The sequence below is a fragment of the Rosa rugosa genome, chromosome 5 (genome assembly GCF_958449725.1).
Source record: "Rosa rugosa chromosome 5, drRosRugo1.1, whole genome shotgun sequence".
NCBI classification, from domain to species: Eukaryota; Viridiplantae; Streptophyta; class Magnoliopsida; order Rosales; family Rosaceae; genus Rosa; species Rosa rugosa.
Window position 1 is genome coordinate 18,262,730 of NC_084824.1, and position 22,362 is coordinate 18,285,091.

Sequence of the window (22,362 nt, forward strand, 5' to 3'; positions counted from 1 at the left end):
GGCTTTGGTAGGCTTGAGCTTATTCTGGGGCTTTTTCCTTTTAGGCTTCTCAATGAGGTTAATGGTTGTAGCAGGTTCCTTTTCTTCCTTGATCCTAGATTCCTCATCCACACAGATGGATATAAGTTCATCTAGAGTCCAGTTTCCCTTTTGAGAGTTGTAACTGGTCCTAAGATGACTAAAACTGTTAGGCAAGGAATGTAGTGCATAATGCACTACTTGCTCATCCCTAACCCCCATTAAGAGTTCCCTGAGTCTGCCATTTATATTGATCATCTTCATAATATGTTCTCTAACTCCCCCTGAACCCATGTACTTCAAATCATGAAACTCCTTGGTTAGCCTAGCTGCTTCTGCTTTTTCACTTTCTTTAAACTTAGCACCTATGAGTTCCAGAAAATCTGATGCTAGCTCAGGCTCTTCTATACTTCCCCTGACAGTCTTAGACATAGATGTTCTAATGAGGTTCTTAGCCATTCTATTGGATCTATGCCACTTCTTGTAAAGGTCAGTATCTTTCTTGGTGCTCTTTTCATTTAACTCTTCAGGCTTATCCTCAGTAAAGCAGTAGTCTATGTTCTCATGCATTCCCATATAATTTTCCACAGAGTCTAGCCAAGCTCTATAGTTGGTTCCAGTTAACATCAAGACACTGTTCAAGTTCATGTAAGAGTTACCTAAGGAGCAAAACAAAAATTCGAGTGAGTTCTCAGTTTGTAAAGAAAATATGTTTAAGTTTTCTGTGTTTTATTTAGCTTTAAGTAACCAAAACAAGAACATACAGAAAACCTAAACAACCATACTTGCATTCATGTCAGTCCATAACAAAAACAATATTAAGCATCACTTTTGAGCAGAAACTTAATATCCTGGAGTTCTTTATCAATATGCCATGTTCAATGAAAACAAGTTATCCAAAGAAATTTATCCACATCTTTAGACAGAAGAAAAATTTCTAAGTATCCGAATTTATTTTCATCAAGCATGCATACTGCTGTTTTGTATTCTAAAACCACACTTGACCACTTCTTTGGAAGATAAAATTGAAGCGTAGTTTTAAAACACAAAACACAATTTCAGTTTTGTTACTCGATCAGGTACAGTTACTTGACCAGTTACACGTACCTGATCAATGTTTTCTGCCAACATCAATGAAGGATGCTTTGTGCATCATAATCACTTGTGCCAACAGAAAACCACAAAACATATGAGCTCTTTTACTTTACATTCTATCCAGATTCATCCTTGTAAGAAAGTTAAGCTCTTGTATCTGTCAATTTTAATAACGTGTAAACAAAATCTGGGAGATTTTTGTTCTTCATACAAGTTCACACAATCACAGATACAATACCACATCATCAATCAATTCAACATGCATATTCAAGCATAACCAAAATTGGTTCGATTCCAAGAAACCACAGAACAATCAAGAAATTGTAAATTTCATCCGGTCACCATCTACTCTAGCCTAACGCACGCCGGGAATGCTACTAGGGTTCTTGGGCACAATCAAAACTTTAATTATCATGCTATGAATCGAAAACAATTTTCACAGAAAAACCTGTTTTTGCTTTTTCCCCAATTTGCTGCTAAAAAATCATAGCGGAAGCGTGAATTTTATAATTAACCAGATGCAGCAGTCGACTTAAGTAACTTACCTTGATCAGGTACCTGACCAGTTACTTGGTCAGTTACCTGGTCAGTTACTTACTTGGTCAGGTACCTGATCAGTTACATGACCAGTGACTTGGTCAATAATCTGATCAGTTACTTGACCCGTAAAGCAAAAACCCTTAAAAAAAAATTTATGTTTGTTTTGCAAAACCCTAAAACAATTTTTCATATTTGTGAGCCTATGCTCTGATACCAATTGTAAAACCATAGTTACATGCTCACAACATATGCACAACAATCATAATAGGATTAAGGCATACCTTCAGCAATCACTGTCATGGATTCCATCTTATGCAGCTGCTAAACACGATCACTGAATATGGTCTTCTGTTACTTACCAACTTGCTTCTCAATGGACAGAACAATATGCAATAGTCGTGGTAGTAATCAGGGACCAATTCATCTGTATATATATGAGACTTAAACCTCAAGAAGCTTCCCATTAAAGCATTCCTTGTCGGTTTAGGTTTCACTCTTAGATTCCTAATGTATCACAACTTGTAGCCTTTCTTGTCGACTAAGCAATGGATTACTATCCTTAATGAATTGATACACTATTCATTAAGTTACTAGTATTGATTTACTGTTTGTATCCATGTTAAACTAGGATTGATATTAAGCTAATCATCAATTACTTTATGATGATATGTGTTATGTCCATATTTGATCTTACAGATCGAGAAAAAAACCCTAGGAGATGTAACTCTTTTCATCGGTGATAATTCCTCAATATCTGTGTTTGCTTCAAACTTTCCTGGATGCCGGCCGAATTGCATATACTTCAACCATGACAATGATCGTATAACCTCGGATAATATACCTTCTCATGACTATGGTGTCTACAATGTTGAAAGTGAAGATATTTCACAGCCTTACTGCCCTTACACCATAGATGCTAAGAAGCATCCTCCTATTTGGGTTGTACCGCCTTTTGAAGCAAGCCAGTTGTGAACAATTTTTCTCCTTAGTAATTTCTTTATCTCTCACTTCACGGTTTATGAGCTTTGTAGTAGCTTTCCCATTACTGTACTTGATGATTGGCTTTGGTTTTGTAGGTCTTTCATTAAATATATTAAATGCTGCATGCTAGGTTGGTTCCCTTGCTGATTTGACGCTTTAAGCTCTAGCAATGATTGAGTTTCTCAAATTCTTAGTTATGCAAATGTGTTAATTGCAGTAAGAATGTGGTATCTATATATATGATACTGATTCCTAAGTTGTAGTTTTTGAATATTGGATATTTGAGGATACAAATTAAGCGGTTTATTTTGTTTTGAGCAGAAGCAATAAGTATGGAAGTGCTTTTGCTATGATGTTTTTATGTTGAAGGAATATGAATCTAAAATACTAAAGTTCCCAGCACCCAGTAATCAGTTCACCCAAACTTAAGCTAAAGAACACCAACAGTTTGCTACACTCACAGGGATGATTTTGTTCAAAACAACTCCAAGTTTCAATCTTGTTTGAAAATGTTGCAAGTAGTGTGTCTTGAGGAATCACACAAATCCAATGATGAATTGCTATTTCTAAAAAGGCGAGTGCCCCAGCAGCAGCACCTCCAACTATGGCTGCTGAAGAAGGCTTTGACATGCCTTGGAGCCTTTGCTTTCACAAGAAACCAACTTAAACCTAGGTCATGTTATCTTTTTAAATACAAAAATTTGTTGCCTTTTTATTGTTGCTGTTGATAAAAATGAGGCTCCAAGCTCTAGCAGGACTAAGCTTCTCACAATCTTGTTAATTGCTTTATAGGTCTGATGAATGTGCTATCATATGACTGCTAAATAGTGATGATTTTTAGGTATTGGATATTTAAGAATACAAACCAAAGCGAGTTGGTAATAGTTGGTTTGTTTTGGACTACTGTTGAGAAGGATATAGAAGCAAGTGTATGGAAGTAATCTTGCTAATCAAAATGCTATTGTGCATCAATAAGAATGTAAAATCGATACTTTACAATTACACTAATTTGGGTCTTGCACTAAAACTGAATTTCACCCAAGCCAAGTTTGTTTGTGTTGGTGTTAAGTGGTAAAGCTTAAGTTTTGCCTAAGCCAATGAACACCAAACGTACAGATCAGTACACTTTCTTTTCATAATATTCATACTCAAGTAAATAGTACACTCCCAAGAGTGATTGTATCAGTTCCCTCACCCATGACTGTGGTCATTGCCATTTCTTTCTCTTGAATTCTCTCAAGCTCAACCACAACCATTTCCATCCTGGGTCGTCTATTTCCCAGAAAACTCATGCATTGTAGTGTTAGCCTGATCAAGTCCCTCATTCCCTCTGCAGTGAAGCTTCCAGCAAGCCGGCTATCCACTAAATTGTTTGAACTCAGCCGCGATTCCACCTACATAAAGTTACATAAAGAAAAACAAACTCCATCATGCATTGCATGACCTTTAAGTACCAGTAGCAACTACAAGTAGGAAATCAAATGGGTGCAAGAAGGGTGATAATAGTTGTGTTTTGTTAGATTGGGAGATGCACAAAATTGTACAGAGGACCACATAACAGAAGTGGGAATGAAGTCAAATGTGTGAGTCTTTAGCTGTTCTTACTTCAAAAGAGAGGTGATTAGTAATGTGATTGGGCATTTGGTATGAATCCTATTGACAATTGTTCGTACTTCGGTAGAAATTTCCGTAATCTGTCTTGTTATGTGACACATTGTATGTTTCTACTAGGCGTTGAAAGAGGAATCAGAAAAAATATTGAGAAAGTACTTGCACTTACCCATTGAAATAAACTTTCATTAGATCCCAAGGAGCCAATATCCAAAGCCTCCTTTCCAGTTAGAAGCTCCATTAGGAAAACACCAAAGCTGTAAACATCACTCACTTCAGATGAAGCTCTCTCAGATGGTCCAACCCTATTATCAATTGGCACATATACATGAGTACCCAAGTATTGATGAAAAATCCACTTTTGCATTCCACATTATTAAAAACAGAGTTCATTCAGAAGATATTGAATTACTCTGGATCTTGGAAAAAATTGACACTGGATGTGTGAGAAGGACCTGCTTCTTCTATCTTTTCAAGTAGTTTTGAGATCCCTGCATCTGCAACTTTAGCAATGAAGTTCTCATCAACCAAGACATTGACAGTTTGGAAGTTCTTGTGTATGATTGGAGGCCTTAGGCCATGCAAGTGGCATAAACCTGCCGAGTAAGAAACCAGAGAACCTTCGATTAAAATGGCTTTTCCTCAGTTCTATTAGGTCTAGGACAGTTATTATATATTCCAACTCTACCTTTAGCAGCCCCTAGAGCTATGGATAGCCTTTGCTTAAACTCTAGTTTAGTTGATGGATCCTGTTTAGTATCTGCCAGAAAATGAATGGCATATATATGTAACTTGCATAAGTATATATGCATCAACAGTATTTAAAAACCAGTATGATCAGTAAAAGGAGGTATACCATATAGGTGATTGCACATGCTTCCATTTGGTACATATTCAAAAACCAACATTTGAAATCCACTTTCCTGGCAGTAACCCAGTATTTTAACTAAGTTTCGGTGATGAATCTGCGACAAGTACGTTACCTGCTACCACATAATTAAGCTCTTACATAGTTGTTTTTGTTATGCATAGTTGTTCATTATGCAAGATGAAAAGAAACTGATCCTTAACACCATATCCAGTTTAGGCATAGAACATGGTTCATTAAGTAACTAGGAGCTATAAAATGTAATGCACAGAAGTATAGTGTATAGAACACTATGATATGTCCCCACTTAGTTATACCTCTGAGACAAACTCCTGTCTAGGAGCACCGGGGCGCCTTTTGATAGCCACAACCGTCCCATCACGGAGCAAACCTTTATAAACAAGTCCAAAACTTCCATATCCCAGAAGACTGCTTTCATCAAAATGCTTGGTAGCTTGCTCTAACTCCTCCATTGTGAAGTGCCTTGCTGAACTAGGTCCACCCCTCGTCAGCTCAACTGACCATGTTGGCAAGAAGAGTATTAACTAATTGGCAAAAGCACTTCTTCTCAAAAAAAAAAATTGGCAAAAGCACTAGCCAAAATGTGACATAAAATCTTACCTATTGCAGATGGATCTGAAGAAGCAGTCTCCGAGTTCTTGTTGGAGAAATGCCTATTACGTTGTGTCTTGCAGAACCACATGAATCCGACGACTATTGCCACCAGGGCAAGTGCCCCAACAGCACTTCCAACTATGGCTGCAGAAGATGACTTTGACATGTCTTAGAGCCTTTGCTTTCTCCAGCAACAACAGACCTAAACATTTAACCAGTGATGATACTGCAGAAGAACCAAAAGAGCAGTCAATCCAACCGTATATTTTAACAAGTTTGGGATTTTAAATACCAGTCTCTATGGCAACTATACTACTCAAAAGGATCAAGTGGTCCTCTTGGTTTGAGAAAACTAAAATGTAGTTTTAGAGTGGCATTTGAGCACTTGCTGGTGGGGTTTTGGTGCCGACAAATGTTCAGAGATGTTAACTGGCTGATCTCAAAGTATCTACTTGGGAAACAAGAATTTTGGTATGTGATGAAAAACTGCTGCTGCTAAAATCTAAACAGACAGATGAGGAGACAACTCATATGTTTTTTATTTTCATTGCATACCCCACCTTTCTGTTGCTGCTGCTCAAGTCTTGTGGTTCAGCATCTCATCAAAAATGACATTGGAGAAGGCCCATCTCCATGAACATGCATCTACCCACCTCCTCCCCTCCACCCTCTGTTGAGTTTGATGAGAATTAAAAGGAGTGGTCATTTTTTCAAACAGGCAGAGTAAATAAAGCAAAATAATTACTACCCTCTTCTCTCACTGATGTTACACTTCATGTTGGTTCAAATTTGACAGTACAACAGCAAAATTTCATGTTCAGTCACTGTAATTTCAGAGGTTTAATTAATTGCCATCTGACTGTCCGAGGCAGAATGAATAAATGAACCCCCCCCCCCCCCCCCCCCCCCCCAAAAAAAAGAAAAAAAAAAAAAGGAAAATGATGCAGTAGCAAAAGGTTTTGTCAATTTAGAGAGATGAAGATGGCAGACAACCTAGGTACACTTTATATAGATATCAGTGGATATGCAAAGGAATTATTGAGCATACAAGCACGGTGAAGCACCTAGAAAATCTTTGAAAAATAAGTGCCTCAGCTGGGGGATATAGCTACCAACTGTAATTTACATATGGTTTTACTATGCAGATGTGGACAGGTGTGAAAGGGACTTGAATTGGTTGGGCACTGGAAAACATAATTACTGAAGAGGGATCAAAAACTTCAAAAGAAAGAAATGAAAAAAAAAAAAAAAAAGAGTAGTTACTACTTACCACTCTAGCTATCAACTCCAATAATATTTTCTCATTCACTCACTTTGATCTACCTTCCCTTTTTGCCTCTTTTTCTGTCATCTGATCTGGAAAGAAAGATAGGGGAGTTACCATTTTTGTATAAAGAAGGGTCTCTTCAATCCCTCATCAGAATGGGGTCATCAGCTGTCATGATGCCTCCAACCCAACAACACACATTGATTTACCACACCAGGCTGCTGTTCAGTTCCATGGCTACATGTTCTTGGTTTTATTGCCCAAGATTGAATCTTTTTCTGTTTTGGCAAAATTGGTACCCCAAAATTTTCCCTTCCCTTCAATGCTTTTGTATATATCTATGTTTTCAGCAACTGGGTTGAGCTGTACAAGAGGAAATTGGTGGGGATGGCTCTCATTGAGCTGTAAGTCTCTAACTCTCTCTCTCTCCCCGTCTTTCTCCTTTTATTAATATATTTTGTTTATTTTCCTGGACTTGATGTGTTGCTAGTTTGTCTCTGAAAATGAGAAGGTGGGTTGGGATTGGAAAAGAGGATTGGCATGTTCTGCAGGCCTATACTTTGTAAGCTGTATTTTAAGAGGTCCCCCAACCAAAAAAAAAAAAAAAAAAAAAATCACAGACTGAAGTTTTGTAGGGAAGGCTGGATTTTCTCTTAAACCCAATTCTGAGCTGTTTGGATCTGATGCCTGAGCTGATTCTGATTTTATGGCAGCATGTGGGGGATATAGAAATTTCTGACTATCCTTTCTTATATGTGAAAGACTTTGATTATTTCCTTTTCAATATGTCTTGGTATTAATGAAACCAAGTAACTAACCTACAAAACAACAGCAATCAGTCAATAACAATAACATGGTTTACCCCAATATTCTTTATAAATGGTGTGAAGGGGGGACCAGTTGAAGGAAGATGGAATTGCTCTAGCCTTGCAGTGTCCTGCACTTGATTCTTGAGCTCTGAAACTGACTCCTCATGCAGAGGATATGATGAGGAAGGAATCTATTATACATTGGTTTTTTCTTTTCATCTTTTTCCAATGAAATAAACAGTGTATATACGTCGGATAATTTAGCATGTTATGTTACTCAATTATAAATCATGTTCCTAGGTTCAAGACTTCAAGATCGTAGGTATGAAATATTGAGCTCTTGATATGCAATAATTGAAGTGTTTTTTCTCTTACTTTACGCAATGCTTTAATCATTGCTAATTTTGAGACTTTGAAGATGTGGAGACCTGAAATGAAATGTTACCTTATGAAAGACCAGTTTTTTATATTTTTCATTTTTAAAGTCACCATATTTTATGCAACCTTTTTCCCAAATCCCGCTTGTTACGCCGAAAACAAACTGCCAAGCTATTACATTATTTAAATGAACTTTCTTTTCCTTGTGAGCTAGAAGCATATGCAATTATTTGATTGGAAATTTATATTCCGAATCTAGCTAGCTAGTCTCGAACTTTTGACCCTATTAGGGCTTTGCTTATGGAACATTAGTCAGATGATTCGAAAGTAAGGAGGGAAAAGAGCAAGTCGTCGGTCCTATTGTCATTCACACAAAGAATAGTCAGTACACGATGTGGTCTTCGTACTCAAAACGGATTGGTACAAAAACTCGTAAAGTTGATTATTCGTATGTTTCTTAAGCTAGTTATGTTAACTAAATAGTTTCAAAGAGGCGCGAACACATCTATAAATCCCTATTGAATAATGTATTTCTTATACCAAGATTACGGAAAATTCTAGTGTACTTGTGGGTATCTCATACCCACATTTACAAAAGTGACAACAAATTTGTTGTTAGAGTTGTAATGTTGAGTCATATTTTGTGTAATCTTAGTTCTAATAATGGTAATTACACCTCTTACGACATTGTTACAAGCTTAATTTTGAACAAATTCATTGTCAATGTTGTAATTTTTGTTTAACTATATGTAAATAGTGTAAATGAATATGATAACTTTTGTTCTCAATGTTGTAATTTTAGTTCAAATAATTGTAGTTCTTTGTTCAAATAGTTGTAAATGAGTGTATGAGATACCCACAAGTACCATAGCTTGTCTCCAAGATCACAACTCTCTTTTAGTTTTCTAGACTCTAGCTAGGGTTCAATGAATGAAGCATATATACATATACATATATGTATGTATATATTACTTCCAGCACATCTCTAAACCCTCAACTCAACTACCTTTCCGTCCAACTTTCATTATCATTTTATAAGAATCAATTGTACATACTAGTGAGACTACAATAGGTTGTAGTACTACTTGTGCGTTGTAATAAATTATGAGAGCTCGATTCAGATTCGCTGCGAGTCCGCGAATATGTGAGCAATGCTGGATTTGATTTGCACCTACTCACTGACGTTATATTAGGAGGGGCCATCAGTCCTATCACGCACTACTGCAACTATAGGAAACAAAAGACTATACAATGTCATAAGGGCCCTAAATTACTCCCAGGATCCTCACATCTTACTATCTTACTAAACTTTAGAGGGTTAGTTGAGTGTCACGACAAAAATTAGGAATGCAATTAGTAGTTTCGGGGAGGCGAATTTTATTGCGGATGTTGCTGCAAACTTAAGATATTATGCGGAAAGAATATGATCTTGGCACTTGGTCCACCACTTGAGGCTTCATATATATGCTTGCACTTTCGATTACTTAAGTGTTGTTTGTTCTAGATCGAGGGTTCTCATTATAATTTCATTTTTGTGTTTGCATCAAGCTTTCTTTCGTCTAACCCCTAAATTTCTTAATTCGTGGTCTGAGACAAAAGAGAAGGTATAAGAATATATGTTTGCTTGTTGTTAATCGAATGTGTTCTTCGATATGATCTCTAATGTTATTCTCAGGGGACATAGTAGATCTGTGGAGGAACCTTATTAGGTGTTTGGTGCCCTGAATTTTTTTGAGCGTTTGCACGACTCCAAAGCTGTTATCTTGCTTCTATTCTAAAAAAAAAAATAAAGCTGTTATCTTGCTTCAACTTTGTTTACCCCTGCGTACTCGGTACTTTTCTATGTACCTGCCCTGTCATTTAGGCTGTTCAAAAACGTGCTGATTTTGTTCAAAAACGTACTCGGTACTTTTCTTACTGACAGTATGCCATCTGAATGGTTAGAATCTCAAAGGGCATCTATGGTACCAAGTAGGACCACTTGGTTTGGTAATTACCAAACCGACCGAATACCAACCGATGCTTTAAGTTTGGTAAACCGACTTTTTGGTAACCGAGACCGATAAAACTGAAATCGAAAATTACCGAAAAAGTTGGTTTGGTTTTGGTAAATACTGAATCTATCGATTATCTAAATATTAGCTTTATATACTATGGTTTTCAATACACATACATGTATATCAAGAAATAAACATAAAAGTTTTCATAATAGTATGAACATTACTCGAGATACTACATTAATAGTACATGTATTTTGAGTAACCTAGTCCAAGATGGTTAAATAACCTAGTTTTATTGAAATGGCTAAAATTATATACAAAAGAAAGCTATGATTAGTAGATGAATAAGAAGTTTACAGTTATAAAATTGAAAAACCTAATTTTGTTCATTCTAATTTATATTACAAAGAATTAGTTGTTCTAAAGTTGGTAATACCAAAAACCGAAATACCGAATTTGGTAGATATAATTTAAAACCAAAAATTTTGGTTGGTAATTGGTAGGTCAATTTTAAAACCGAAAGGTTTGATTTTGAAGTTGGTAATACCTATAACCGATTCGAACCGACCGAGTGACAGCCCTAGTACTACCAAGCAGCCCATATCTGTCATAGTACGTTGTAAGGTGATGTTAGTCTTCAAAAGAAAAAAACTGCTGAGTTAAAGGTGAAAAATCTTATTTCACTTGTTTAATATATATTTGAGTTCTGTTACAACTTACAAGTATATCATTGGACTTTTTGTTTAATAAATATTTACAAGATTGAAAATGGGGCTACAACAAGTAAATAACAACTTTGTCATAGTTTCCCAAATTAATTGAGTGGATATGATGTCTGGGTTAGAAACTTGATCATAGTTTTTTTATAAAGAACAAAAATTGAAAATTACACACACCAATCTCCTTTTTGGCAAGGTCAATGTCGCTAACCACTACCACAATTGCAACCTGTATATATGGTAACAACCAGCAAATCACCACCTCCCTCCAACAATTGGTTGTCATTCTCATTGTGCCACCATGACCTCCACTACACCACCCTGCCAACTACTAATACCACCACCTTCTCCTTCTCTGTTCTTTATTCTAGCTGAAATTCCAAGGCTTTATAAGCCTTTTTCTGTTCTTCATTTTTCACCATATCTCTCGGTTCATTCTCTTTTGCTCTATCTCGTCATACACTCCACCTCTTAAAAATCCAAATCATACGTCATCTATTTCATCACCACCATCTCTCAGTTCATTATGATCTTTTGCTCCATCTCTTCATACACTCCACGTCCAAACAATCCAAAATCACACTTCATCACTATCACCACAACAACCATCTTCTACCATTGTAAACCCTTATCACCATCCCATAAACTCAATCACCTACCACTCAAATCTGGTCAAGAGAACATCATATTTCCATTATCGTCCATTCACATCATCATCAAGGAGCATTCAAATAAGGGGGAGAACCAAGAAAGAGTTATAGTCATTGTTGTCAGGGTTCAATTAGTTCACTCTTTTCTTACCTCTTTAATTTTCATCTATGTTTTTCATAGATTTGACGCCAAACTGAGTAAGTGGTTAATTTGTTCTGACTAGGACTGAAAGCCATGTCCAATCTTGTATTGAAATAATATTATGAATTTGTTGAGATGGATTTGAATACAACTTTTTATGCTAAGTCAAGAGTTGAATACATATGCTTTGAAACTAATCAATTTGAGTATTGTGTTTGTCGTTGCATGGAAAATGATTATGACTTGATCAAATTTTTTTTTTTTTGGTTACAATAGGAGCCCAAAGAGGCCCAAAAAGAAAAACGAAGAAAGAAACTAACTAAGAAATAGCAGTATTCCCAGTCCTTCTAGGTCTAGAAACCCCATCTAAATCATCCAGAAAAGCTTGCACCGCATGAGCAGTATGACTTGATCAATTTTGAACATGAAGCATGAAAGCATGATATATGTCCACATGAAGGTTATGAATTACAATCACCTTTAGTGTGTGTGTGTGTGTGTATATATATATATATATTAAAGGATTTGGAATCCAGTCTAGCTAGGAGGCTCAGCCCCACGACCGGTTTCATTTATTGATATATATATATAATTTTGCATCCGCGGGGGCCGGGAGGGGGGGGGGTAACATATAACCTGAACCCCGAGCTACATTAGAAGGATTACATTGATCCTCATAGAGAACATATGAAATAATATCAGGCGTCTCATCAATCCAAAAATCATCTAACGTACAACCATTAGTGATGTAGGACGAGATTTTAGCCAATTTCAACCAAAAATCTCGAAAAGAAAGAAGCGTCTTCACATTAAGAATAATAATTTGAATACTTTAGTATCTAGGATTCTATTTCTAATTTTTATTTAATGAGGTGTAATTAGGTTTCCTAGTTTTAGTCTATAATAAATTGCTCTTTTTGTTTTCTAGTTGCATTAGGTTTATGCTATGTGCCCTATATAAGGCACCTCTTAGATTGTAATTTTAGGGTCGAGAATCCCGATATATCCAAATGAGTAATTTATGATTAATTCCATCATTAAGAAGCCTATTTGAATACCAATTTCCAATATTCAAATTATTCTTCTTAATGTGAAGACGCTTCTTTCTTTTCGAGATTTTTGGTTGAAATTGGCTAAAATCTCGTCCTACATCAATTAGCAAGGTGTGCTAACCTATTGGCCACACTATTTGCTTCACGACAATTAAACCGAATCCAAAAGAAAGCAAAAGAACTAGCATATCTCTTACAATCCTCCAGAATCCAGCTAACATTCACACTCCCAATTTTACAATCCACACTAGATGTTTCATTTTTGTAGTATCTTAATATTACACTTTTACAATCTACATTATAAAAAGACAAAATTTGAGATGATAAAAAAGAAACATAGAGTATGAATTGTAAAATGAGGAGTGCAAATTTCACTTCCCTTTCTTCATCTCTAAAACCTTAAGAACTTATCTGTTAAACATCAAATACAATCGGATTTGGGGTAAAATCTAGGTAGTTAGTTTTATGCCTTAATTGGATTAATTAGGAGGTTCTCCCAAGTACAATGTCCTAATTGAATACTAAGAGGAAAATTGAGTAATTAAAATGACATCATCCTTAGTTAAATGCATCATTACTTGCAGGAGAGAATCCATTCATCAAAACCGTAGCTTAGTATAGTCATAGTTTACTTTGAATGCAAGTAGCTTTGTCAATCAAATAATGACAAAAAAAAAAAAAAAACAAATTACTATTCTTTTTTGCATATCATCATGTCATGGTATATGTCACACGTATGTGAACTTGTACATTTGTACATTATTCTGGCTTGAGAAAAATGCACCAACAGTCCCTCAACTTTTGTGCACCGGCCAGTTTGATACCCAAACTCACAAAGCTATCAATGTGATACCTGGAGTCTAATATTGCTATCAACGGCGTACCTCCGTCAAATTTCCTTGACGTCTCCGTTAAAATGCTGACGTGGCAAGCACATGGAGGATAAAAAAAGGGTAAACATGTCTTTTTACCCAAATGGCTGAATTAATCGATTTTTTATTTTTTATTGACAGAAATATCAATAAAAGATAAAAAAAGAAATAAATAGTTGAAGTCGTTGAAATTCTTGGCTTGACGTAGTCGATCTTGTTGAAGCTGGCACCCAGACCAAGAGGAGACGGAGACGAAGCCGGTGACGTCCTTGTCGAGGACCTTGAAGGATTTGAGTTAGGCCTGGGTCAGATTGTCGCCCAGGGACCGTATTAGGATTCCCAATTCAGACGAGGTGATCTTGTTGTCGTTGTCGGTGTCGAAGAGGGTGAAGACCTCCTTCATCGATCGAGTTGACTTGATCGTCGCTCAGATCCTTGCCCATTTTCCCCAGGTTTTCGGGTTCTGATCATCATGTAATTCGATTTCTATTAATGTTTTCCCCAATTTCAATCCTTAATCCAAATTCGTAGACCATCCCAATTCCATGATTACCTGTGCGTTTTCTTGCTTCAGTGCAGCACATTAAGTTTGGTTTGCTGTGAATTGGACATGCCGTAACAGATTGTCTTGAATTCTTCTCTCTACTGGGTTGCTCTACTTCTGCGATATCCTTCTCTCTATTGCGTTCCTCTGCTCCTACGATTAAGCTTTAGTATTTTCTTGATTCATCTTTCTTGGTTTCAATTGTTGAATCTGGGGTTGATGAATAGGAGTTCATCCTTCTTGTTGATCAATTGTTGAATTTGGGGTTCATCCTTCTTGAAAACGAAAAGTGATAGAAAAAGGATTAGCTAGAAAAGTCCCCCCATTGAGTTACTCATTCCACATCACATGGTTAGCGGCAAGTGTGATACTCCCTGCTTGTTGATCAATTGTTGAATCTGGAGTTGATGAATAGAAGTTCATCCTTCTTGTTGAATCTGGGGTTCATCCTTCTTGGAAACGAAAAGTGATAGAAAAATGAGAGAGAGAGAGAGAAAAAAAAAATTATCTAAATAAATAATTTCAAGGGCAGATAAGTCATTGAAGCCATCAGTCTGGGTTATTTTGGTCATTCCTCTCTTTATTTTTCTCCACGTGCTTGCCACGTCAGCATTTTAACGGAGACTTCACAGATTTTTGACGGAGGTATGTCGTTGATAGCAATATAAGACTCTAGGTATCACATTGATAACTTTGTGAGTCTGGGTATCAAACTGGCCGGTGCACAAGAATTGAGGGACTGTTGGTGCATTTTTCTCTTCTGGCTTTTACTTAGTTTGCACCCTAGTTAAAGAAAAGAACTCCAATTTTCGTGGGCACGATTCACAATGGTGGAAAAAACCTTGACCCATTGAGCTCGAGTCTTAGCAGTGGGAAACACCATCTTGCAAATAGTAGTGTGATAACCGGAAAAAAATAAATAAATAAATAAATAAGGTGACTGATTAGGGTTAGCTCCCCTGGCCTATATAAAGGCCCTTAATTGAAGAATATGACACTTTTTGGAGGAAGGTGAGCTCTTTTTGTTTTTGTTTTTGTTTTTTGAAGCCTTGGAAGACAAGGAAATCTGTCCCACTCTTCTCTCTTGAGATACTATTGATTATTGAAGTAGACACTATTCACACTAACTTATTAATATAGTTCAAAACGGCATATATTTATCAACTCCGTACTTATTATCTTCCTCTTTCTTCTTTCTTATTTTATTTTTTTTATAAAACAAATAGATTTAGACACTAACTTCATCTATTCTAAAAAAATAAAAAAGACACTAACTTCATCTTGTTATACTGTCACTCTCATCACAATCCTCATTTCCATAATATAGTTTCACTTTTTGAGTTTATTTGAGAAATATATTATTTTATCATACATAATGGATGTCAGACAAAAAAAAAAAATCATATATATGAATGAGTGTGACTCTAATAAAGACCTTTAAATTTAAGACTTTTAAATCATTGGTTAGAAATTTGTTTTTCCGGTTACAAAAAGTTTGGAAAGAGGAAGACTAGCCTACATCTTCGCGTCAGGGTAGACTTATAACCTCGATCCTAAATGACTGACGTGGAACACATACTTTTCTTCATAGCCTCCATATATGAATTTCTGCAGGAGATTTACAGATCGCACGATCCAACACAGAATTAGTGACAATGAGAATCGAACTTGAGGCTCAACCAAAAACACGCCTATACACCAACTGTGTGTAGAATAAATATTATTTCAACCATAATTCAAAATTATGAGAATTCTGATACGGATATGATGCAAATAAAAATCAAAATAACCTATAGTTTGGACTTTGGACTTTGGACTGGGACAAAGGTCTCGTAGGCCTCGACTCATTTGAAGAAGAAAACCATAAAAATCACAAGGCATTTCTCCCTTTCGTGACTTTTGGCGTTGGATCAGAGCAAGCTTCCATCTTTATCATATTCTAGGCTAAGGGCTGCCGGAAACCTAAGTTGGGTGGAATGTACAGCGGGTCCAGTGACGGCGAAAGCCATGAGACCGCGCAGAGGAAGATCCCACCGGCTTCGTCTATGTTGTGGGTCCGCAACCTCCGCCGCTACATCGGATCCGGGGCCGGACTCGGATCCGAAGCCCTCATGGGTATTCTTCCTCACATTTCACTTTCTCATTATCATCTTCTTCTTCATTATCTTGTTAGTTCAATTTGTTACTGTTGAATTGAATTTCAATCTCATTTCCATGCAAATTTTCCATCTTTTTCTGTAGAGCAAGCTGAATGGCCTTGAAAACCCCCCTCATATCAATTAGATTCCCAATAGAATCCATAATCATGAAACTAGTAAACTAAGCTATGATGATCCAAACCAACATAAATATGCAGCAGAGCAGAAAAGATTGGTTTCCTTTATGCTTCGGTTTTGTAAGGCTTGAATGCCCAGAAAAACCATTAGCAAGATGTTGTAATACCAATTAGGAGCTTCCCATTTGAACCCATTAATCAAGTGCTAGCCTTTCTACGATTGTAATATCACACTAGTAAGCTAAGCTATGATACTGCTAACCAACACGTATATCTAGGTAAGAGAATTTGGGTTTCTTTCAAGCTTCAGTTTTTTTCAAGTGTAGCAGTTGATGTCATTCCCTCACAGTGGTTCTTTTGAGGGAATGGTTGAAATTGGGTGCACTTGACTAAATCGATAGTTCATTTGTGCTACCCAACATCAATAGTTAATTTTGGTTTCTTTGAGTCTTTTCTACTTGCGTCCTTTCCCAAGTTTCTCAGTAAATATGGGCCACTATAATATGCTTTGCTTATCTGTGTCTATATTGGATATGCTTTCTTAATCTGTTATTATTTCTGCGGAGGTAATGCAAAGATGAAGCTAAAGCTGATGCAACCTGTGTATCTGTCTAGATGCTGAATTTTGATTGTGTGCGGCATACAATTAACCAAGGGTTCATGTTTTCTGCCTTTTTCTTTTGTAGAGCTTGAAACAAAGAGAATCTTGCTTGACATTTTCAAAGAGAAGCAACAAAAAAGTGCTGAAGCTGCCACAATCCCAAGTTTCTATAAGAAGGCATGTGGTAAAATTTTGTTTGTATTAGGGTTTATGTTCATGATGGGCATTTTGAGTATGAAAGGCTGATGTATTTTCAATGACAATTCAAAACTAGTATTGTTTGATTGTGTTTTTGTTTATATTCTTGTAATTACACTTTCCTTGACTTTGCATGTTTTTCCCATTGCTTTAGAAACCTGAAGAAGGATCTATTAGTCAAAGGGTCCAGAGGCTCGCAAAATATCGGTTTTTAAAGGTGAGGGTTTCCTTCCTGGTCCAGCTGATTGTTTATGTTGCTTTTGATTTTTTTTTTTTTTTTTTCTGTTTCATTTGTTGGCTAAGCACCTGGCATAATGCTTTATTGGTATATTACGGTTTTGCAGAAGCAATCTGATCTTTTGCTAAATGCTGATGATCTGGATTCCATGTGGGTTTGCTTAAGGGAAAATTGTGTGATTGATGATGCAACTGGTGCAGAAAAGGTAATTTGGCCATTTAATTTGCTTAAGGATTTGCCTTATGCTGTAAATATCCCTTATCGTTTTCAAAATAGTGTTTATTAATTCTTTCTGGAATCTATAAATGAGTATACTATTGTAGTATTATGATGTCTCATCTGCTTCAATTATGTTATCAATCTTCAATTTATGGATTTGCATCCTGATGACTTCTTAGTTGTGTGGTTAGATCTGGCTGATAAGTCCCCTTGTTTATCTTGTAGATGAATTATGAAGACTTCTGCCACATTGCCTCTGTATGCACAGAGCACATAGGGCCCAAATGCCGTCGCTTTTTCAGCCCTTCAAATTTCATGAAGTTTGAGAAAGATGAACAAGGAAGAATTGCCATTCTGCCCTTCTATCTCTATGTGATGAGAACGGTGCGTATATGAGACCACATTATCTCTTTTGAAACTCTCTCTCTCTCTCATAGAATGTGACTACTGCTACTTACTATCCATTTCTTTCTTTCAGGTTTCACTGACACAAGCTAGAATTGACATGAGTGAGCTTGATGAGGATTCTGATGGTTTTCTTCAGCGTCATGTATGAACTCATTGCAAACTACCATCGAGTTATTGAAATTATGTCTTTGGCTACATAATCTATTATATGATATTACACAGATTAATAATGTGCCATCTTTCTTCATCTTTGCCTATAATTATAATGGCTTTCTTTTAATTATTTAGGAAATGGAAGCATATATACGAGGTCTCATACCTAATCTGGCGCAACTACGGGACATGCCTGCAGGATTTCTTAACATGTATTGCCGCATAGCTGCACAGAAGTTCTTCTTCTTTTGTGACCCTCATAGACGAGGTTTGTCGAGTTATCTTTTCCTCTTATGTAATTTTGATACTGTTGAAAACTTAAAGTCATTATAAGCCTTGTATTAGATATAAAATCTTGGGCTGCTAAACTTGTTGTGAATAGGTTTTGGTTTTGATGCTCTAAGTTGAACAGATACTGTATCTTCTTGTGTTGTTACGAATAGCTTAAATATATATTTTTTTTTGGGCATGCAGGAAAAGCCTGCATAAAGAAGGTGTTATTGAGTAATTGTCTCCAGGAATTAATGGAACTGCACCAGGTAGGTTGTCAAAGAATCTGTCAAAAATTTATTGTATATATTGAACCATCTTATTAGGTATATATTATTCTGAAAAGCAATTAATTATTAGGATTAAGCATTGAGCAAAGTCTGATCTTGTCTAACTTTATGTTCTGACTTTTTATTTGATACTAGGAAAGTGAGGAAGAAGTCACTGACAATGAGCAAGCAGAAAATTGGTTCTCCATGACATCTGCCCAGCGAATATGTGGTGGGTGTTTTTGTATCTAAACTTTCATTTCATGTTGCGTGGTTCCATATCTATACCTACTTTGCTTTTGTCTGATTGATTATATTCTACTTGTCACATATATCTGTTGCCATTCTAGTGTAACACTTGCATTCCTGTTCCAGCATGACTAATGATATGAAAGAAAAATGGCACTTCACTACACAAACACTAAGGAAAAAGGGCATTTTGCTACATAGAAACTAAATCCGTTGTTTTTCCTGACTAGTTTTGTCTTAGAGGTCCAAGGGATAGTGAGGGTGGGGAGAAGGGTAAGGATGAATGCCTGTTTCTGTGTTTTTGGAATGCTGAATGAATTCTCTTCGCTTATAAGAGAAAGCCTAATAACCAATATCTATCGCATATAAGTTGCTGTATTTTTTGTGAAAGTTCTGAAACTGTCCTAGCTGGGGATGAATAGGACTAGGTTTTCTGAATGAATAATATGATTTTATTCTGATAATTTTTTACTGTTTATATTTCTTTTTTCAGTTGTATTTAAATTAATATGATTTTTTTTTCCAGTTGAATAATATGATTTTATTCTGATACTTTTTCACTGTTTAGATTTTTTGTTTTTGTTTTGTGTTTTCTTCAGTTGTATTTAAATTAAACCGACCTCCTAAGAATGTCTTGGAATATGTTGGGATATAGAATTACCCTAAATCATGTTGTACAAATTACTTCATCATATACTACTCAATTTATCTATGTACAATTGGTTGATGGACAATCAATATGCTCATCTATTCTTACACATATAATACAATAGTCATGGACTCATACAGTGAGCATACATCCAAATTTGACATTATGTATTAAGGTATTCAAGCACAATGAACATAGATCAACACTCTGCATGGTTGCACTTTGCAATCTACCTTGAGACTCACTTAATAGTGTTCTGGTCGAAGATCAACACTCTATCCAAGTTAAATTGACAATAGTTGGATGGTCTCTTAAGCCTACCTTGTCTAGGTCGGGGTTGTGTAGCCTATCCTTATTGTTGTTGATGCATAATGACTCATGTCTTGATCACCTTTAGTTTTGATAGCCTCTCAAAGTCATCCTGTTCTAGATATCTTCATTATGGTACAGGTCATTGATTTACCAATCGTCAAGACTAGACTTAAATATCTATCTTGTACTCTTAAGCTCAAGCTAAATGTGATGATTATAGTTGAAAACTTAGTAGTTGGTATAATTTATAACTAATTGCACCTTCATTCTTTCTGTAGATGTGTTCCTTGGCCTTGATACAGATAATAATGGATCGTTAAGCAAGCAAGAACTTCGAGAATATGCAGATGGGACGTTGACTGAAATCATCATTGAAAGAGGTATGCACAAAATTTAGATTCCACAATTTACACTGCATATTCGTTTACCTGAAAGTGCTAAAAAATCAATGTGAAATATTACTTCTTATGATGTCCACTATATTTTCTTTACAATATTATATAGATCAACCGCAACTATCTTATCATGCATCTTGGTTTTCTTTTTCATCCTGTTTATTCATGCTTTTGCATTTGATATGCTCTCAATAGTGTTTGATGAGCATGCTCGTCGTGGAAAAATTGGTGGAGCAAATTCTAGGGAAATGGACTTCGAAAGTTTTCTGGACTTTGTCTTGGCCTTAGAAAATAAAGACACTCCAGAAGGGTTAACATATTTGTTTCGATGCCTTGATCTTCATGGAAGGGGTTACCTTACAACAGCTGATATACACTCTCTTTTCAGGTGAACATTCTCAGTTGATTGCTATTAACTTGTTTTTGCATATTTTCATAGAAACCAAATATGAAAAATAAAGTATAAGGAACTTCTTTTATTTTGTTATTTTGTAGAATGACTGATGTTATCAAATTTTATTCTGGCTTTGCTTGGCTGCTGGTGGTGCAAAAGGATTGCTTTTCACAATGTTCTAAGCACAACCAAGCAGAGCCAAATATGGAAGTAAAGAAGGGGAGCATCCAAAAGCTGGGATGTTAACTGATACAATCTTCCTACATAAAACCTCTTAGTGTTTCCTGCTTGCAGTATTTAAGCAATACCTGCAAGTCTCAGATTCTCAGAGACATGAATCTTAAAAACATATTCAACAACCTATGAGATCTATAGTGTCATTGAATAGTATGAAATCACAGATATTCTTTACACTTAGGGTTTAGTGACATTGATATTAAGTTAGAAAAGAAGGAACGTTTGTTTTACTTTGTAGGACTTCAGATTCTGTGCTTTCCTTGGCTGCTGGTGGTGCTAACGATTGCTTCTCACCCTATTCAAAGCCACCAAGCAGAGCCAAATATGGAAGTAAAGAAGGGAGCATCCAAAAGATGGGATGTTAACTGATACAACCTTCCTACAGAAAACCTCTAGTATTTCCTGCTTGCAGTATTTGAGCAATATCTAGAAGTCTCTGATTCTTAGAGAAATGAATCTCAAAAACATATTCAATAATCTATGACATCTCTAGTGCCATTTTACAGCGTGTGATTATAGATATGCTTTAAACTGGCCCCTTGGTAAATTGTGCCAACTGACAGATCTACTTTCCTGATATATGAAACAGGGATGTACACCAAAAATGGATTGAGGGTGGAAACTATGAGTTGTGTATTGAGGATGTAAGGGACGAAATCTGGGACATGGTTAAGCCGGCTGATCCACTAAGGATAACATTGGCGGATCTTCTTGCATGCAAACAGGGAGGTACTGTAGCCAGCATGCTCATAGATGTGCGTGGTTTTTGGGCACATGACAATAGGGAAAATCTTCTCCAAGAAGAGGAGGAACCAGAAGAAGAAGCTTAAATACTCATTGAGGAGAACGTTTGTCTGCTTACTAACAAATGCAGCGACATTTTGTTTTAACGAGAAGAATTGCTTTGTATTGTAGCTATGTGTATGCCAATTCGACATGTAATCTAGTATTGTAGAATTGTGTATGCCAATGTGATATGTGATCTAGTATAGTTAATTGTTGATTGGAATGCTCAGACCTATTAATGGATAACATTCACTGTTCTCTTGGAGAACGTGTTGAGAAAAATCAGTCTCTACCACCTCTCTATTTTAGCTTTTAGCTATATGCCTCCTAATTTCGAGAGAGAGATGCTCTGTACAAAATTTTCTAAGTTCGGTTGTTTAGTGAATAACGCTCTTTAAACTCCACGCGTGTAGAAATGGTCTTGCCTTATGTCATTGGTTGTGCTTATGCTTGAGATTTTACTCGATCCTGAGGCTCATTTTGTAGGTCTGTCTCAAGCTCATCTCCTCCAGTTGAAGTCTCTTCTTCAATGAGTTAAATCTATCAAG

General features: G+C 36.3%; 2 protein-coding genes and 2 non-coding genes across 7 annotated transcripts; 3 read left to right on the forward strand and 1 right to left on the reverse strand.

Annotated features, from left to right (window-relative positions):
* Positions 1-3,581: 3,581 nt before the first annotated feature.
* On the reverse strand, positions 3,582-7,893 carry LOC133710252 (proline-rich receptor-like protein kinase PERK3). Of its 4 annotated transcripts, none has more exons than XM_062136273.1 (9): positions 7,110-7,893; positions 6,289-6,398; positions 5,735-5,954; positions 5,431-5,630; positions 5,102-5,228; positions 4,934-5,005; positions 4,658-4,841; positions 4,415-4,550; positions 3,582-4,028 (listed from the first exon to the last, which is right to left on the reverse strand). In XM_062136273.1, exons 3-9 carry the CDS (start codon positions 5,892-5,894, stop codon positions 3,783-3,785), a joined length of 1,125 nt encoding a protein of 374 aa, XP_061992257.1. In that variant the 5' UTR covers positions 5,895-5,954; positions 6,289-6,398; positions 7,110-7,893; the 3' UTR covers positions 3,582-3,782. The 4 variants fall into 4 exon arrangements, with proteins under 4 accessions (XP_061992257.1, XP_061992256.1, XP_061992258.1 ...); XM_062136272.1 differs by having other exon boundaries at positions 6,999-7,893; XM_062136274.1 differs by lacking the exon at positions 7,110-7,893 and adding an exon at positions 6,722-6,745.
* A 7,999-nt stretch (positions 7,894-15,892) lies between these two features.
* On the forward strand, positions 15,893-22,096 carry LOC133710720 (probable serine/threonine-protein phosphatase 2A regulatory subunit B'' subunit TON2). Its single transcript, XM_062136856.1, has 12 exons — positions 15,893-16,276; positions 17,123-17,214; positions 17,390-17,452; positions 17,580-17,678; positions 17,918-18,076; positions 18,171-18,242; positions 18,389-18,521; positions 18,728-18,792; positions 18,949-19,024; positions 20,281-20,382; positions 20,593-20,785; positions 21,618-22,096. Exons 1-12 carry the CDS (start codon positions 16,138-16,140, stop codon positions 21,856-21,858), a joined length of 1,434 nt encoding a protein of 477 aa, XP_061992840.1. The 5' UTR covers positions 15,893-16,137; the 3' UTR covers positions 21,859-22,096.
* Positions 21,010-21,128, forward strand: LOC133713212 (small nucleolar RNA snoR104). The gene has a single exon (XR_009847882.1). It is a non-coding gene; the product is annotated as a small nucleolar RNA snoR104 (small nucleolar RNA).
* LOC133713213 (small nucleolar RNA snoR104) lies at positions 21,366-21,483 on the forward strand. Its single transcript, XR_009847883.1, has one exon. It is a non-coding gene; the product is annotated as a small nucleolar RNA snoR104 (small nucleolar RNA).
* Positions 22,097-22,362: the final 266 nt, after the last annotated feature.

Bases quoted from the DNA above. Each gene is read 5' to 3' on its own strand.
- LOC133710252 (XM_062136273.1), bottom strand. From the start codon at position 5,894: ATGTCAAAGTCATCTTCTGCAGCCATAGTTGGAAGTGCTGTTGGGGCA. The intron at 5,631-5,734 runs GTAAGATTTTAT...CAACATGGTCAG, and splicing joins TTCAGATCCATCTGCAATAG to TTGAGCTGACGAGGGGTGGA. The intron at 5,006-5,101 runs GTATACCTCCTT...ATTTTCTGGCAG, and splicing joins CATGTGCAATCACCTATATG to ATACTAAACAGGATCCATCA.
- LOC133710720 (XM_062136856.1), top strand. From the start codon at position 16,138: ATGTACAGCGGGTCCAGTGACGGCGAAAGCCATGAGACCGCGCAGAGG. The intron at 17,679-17,917 runs GTAATTTGGCCA...TTTATCTTGTAG, and splicing joins ATGCAACTGGTGCAGAAAAG to ATGAATTATGAAGACTTCTG. The intron at 20,383-20,592 runs GTATGCACAAAA...TGCTCTCAATAG, and splicing joins TGAAATCATCATTGAAAGAG to TGTTTGATGAGCATGCTCGT.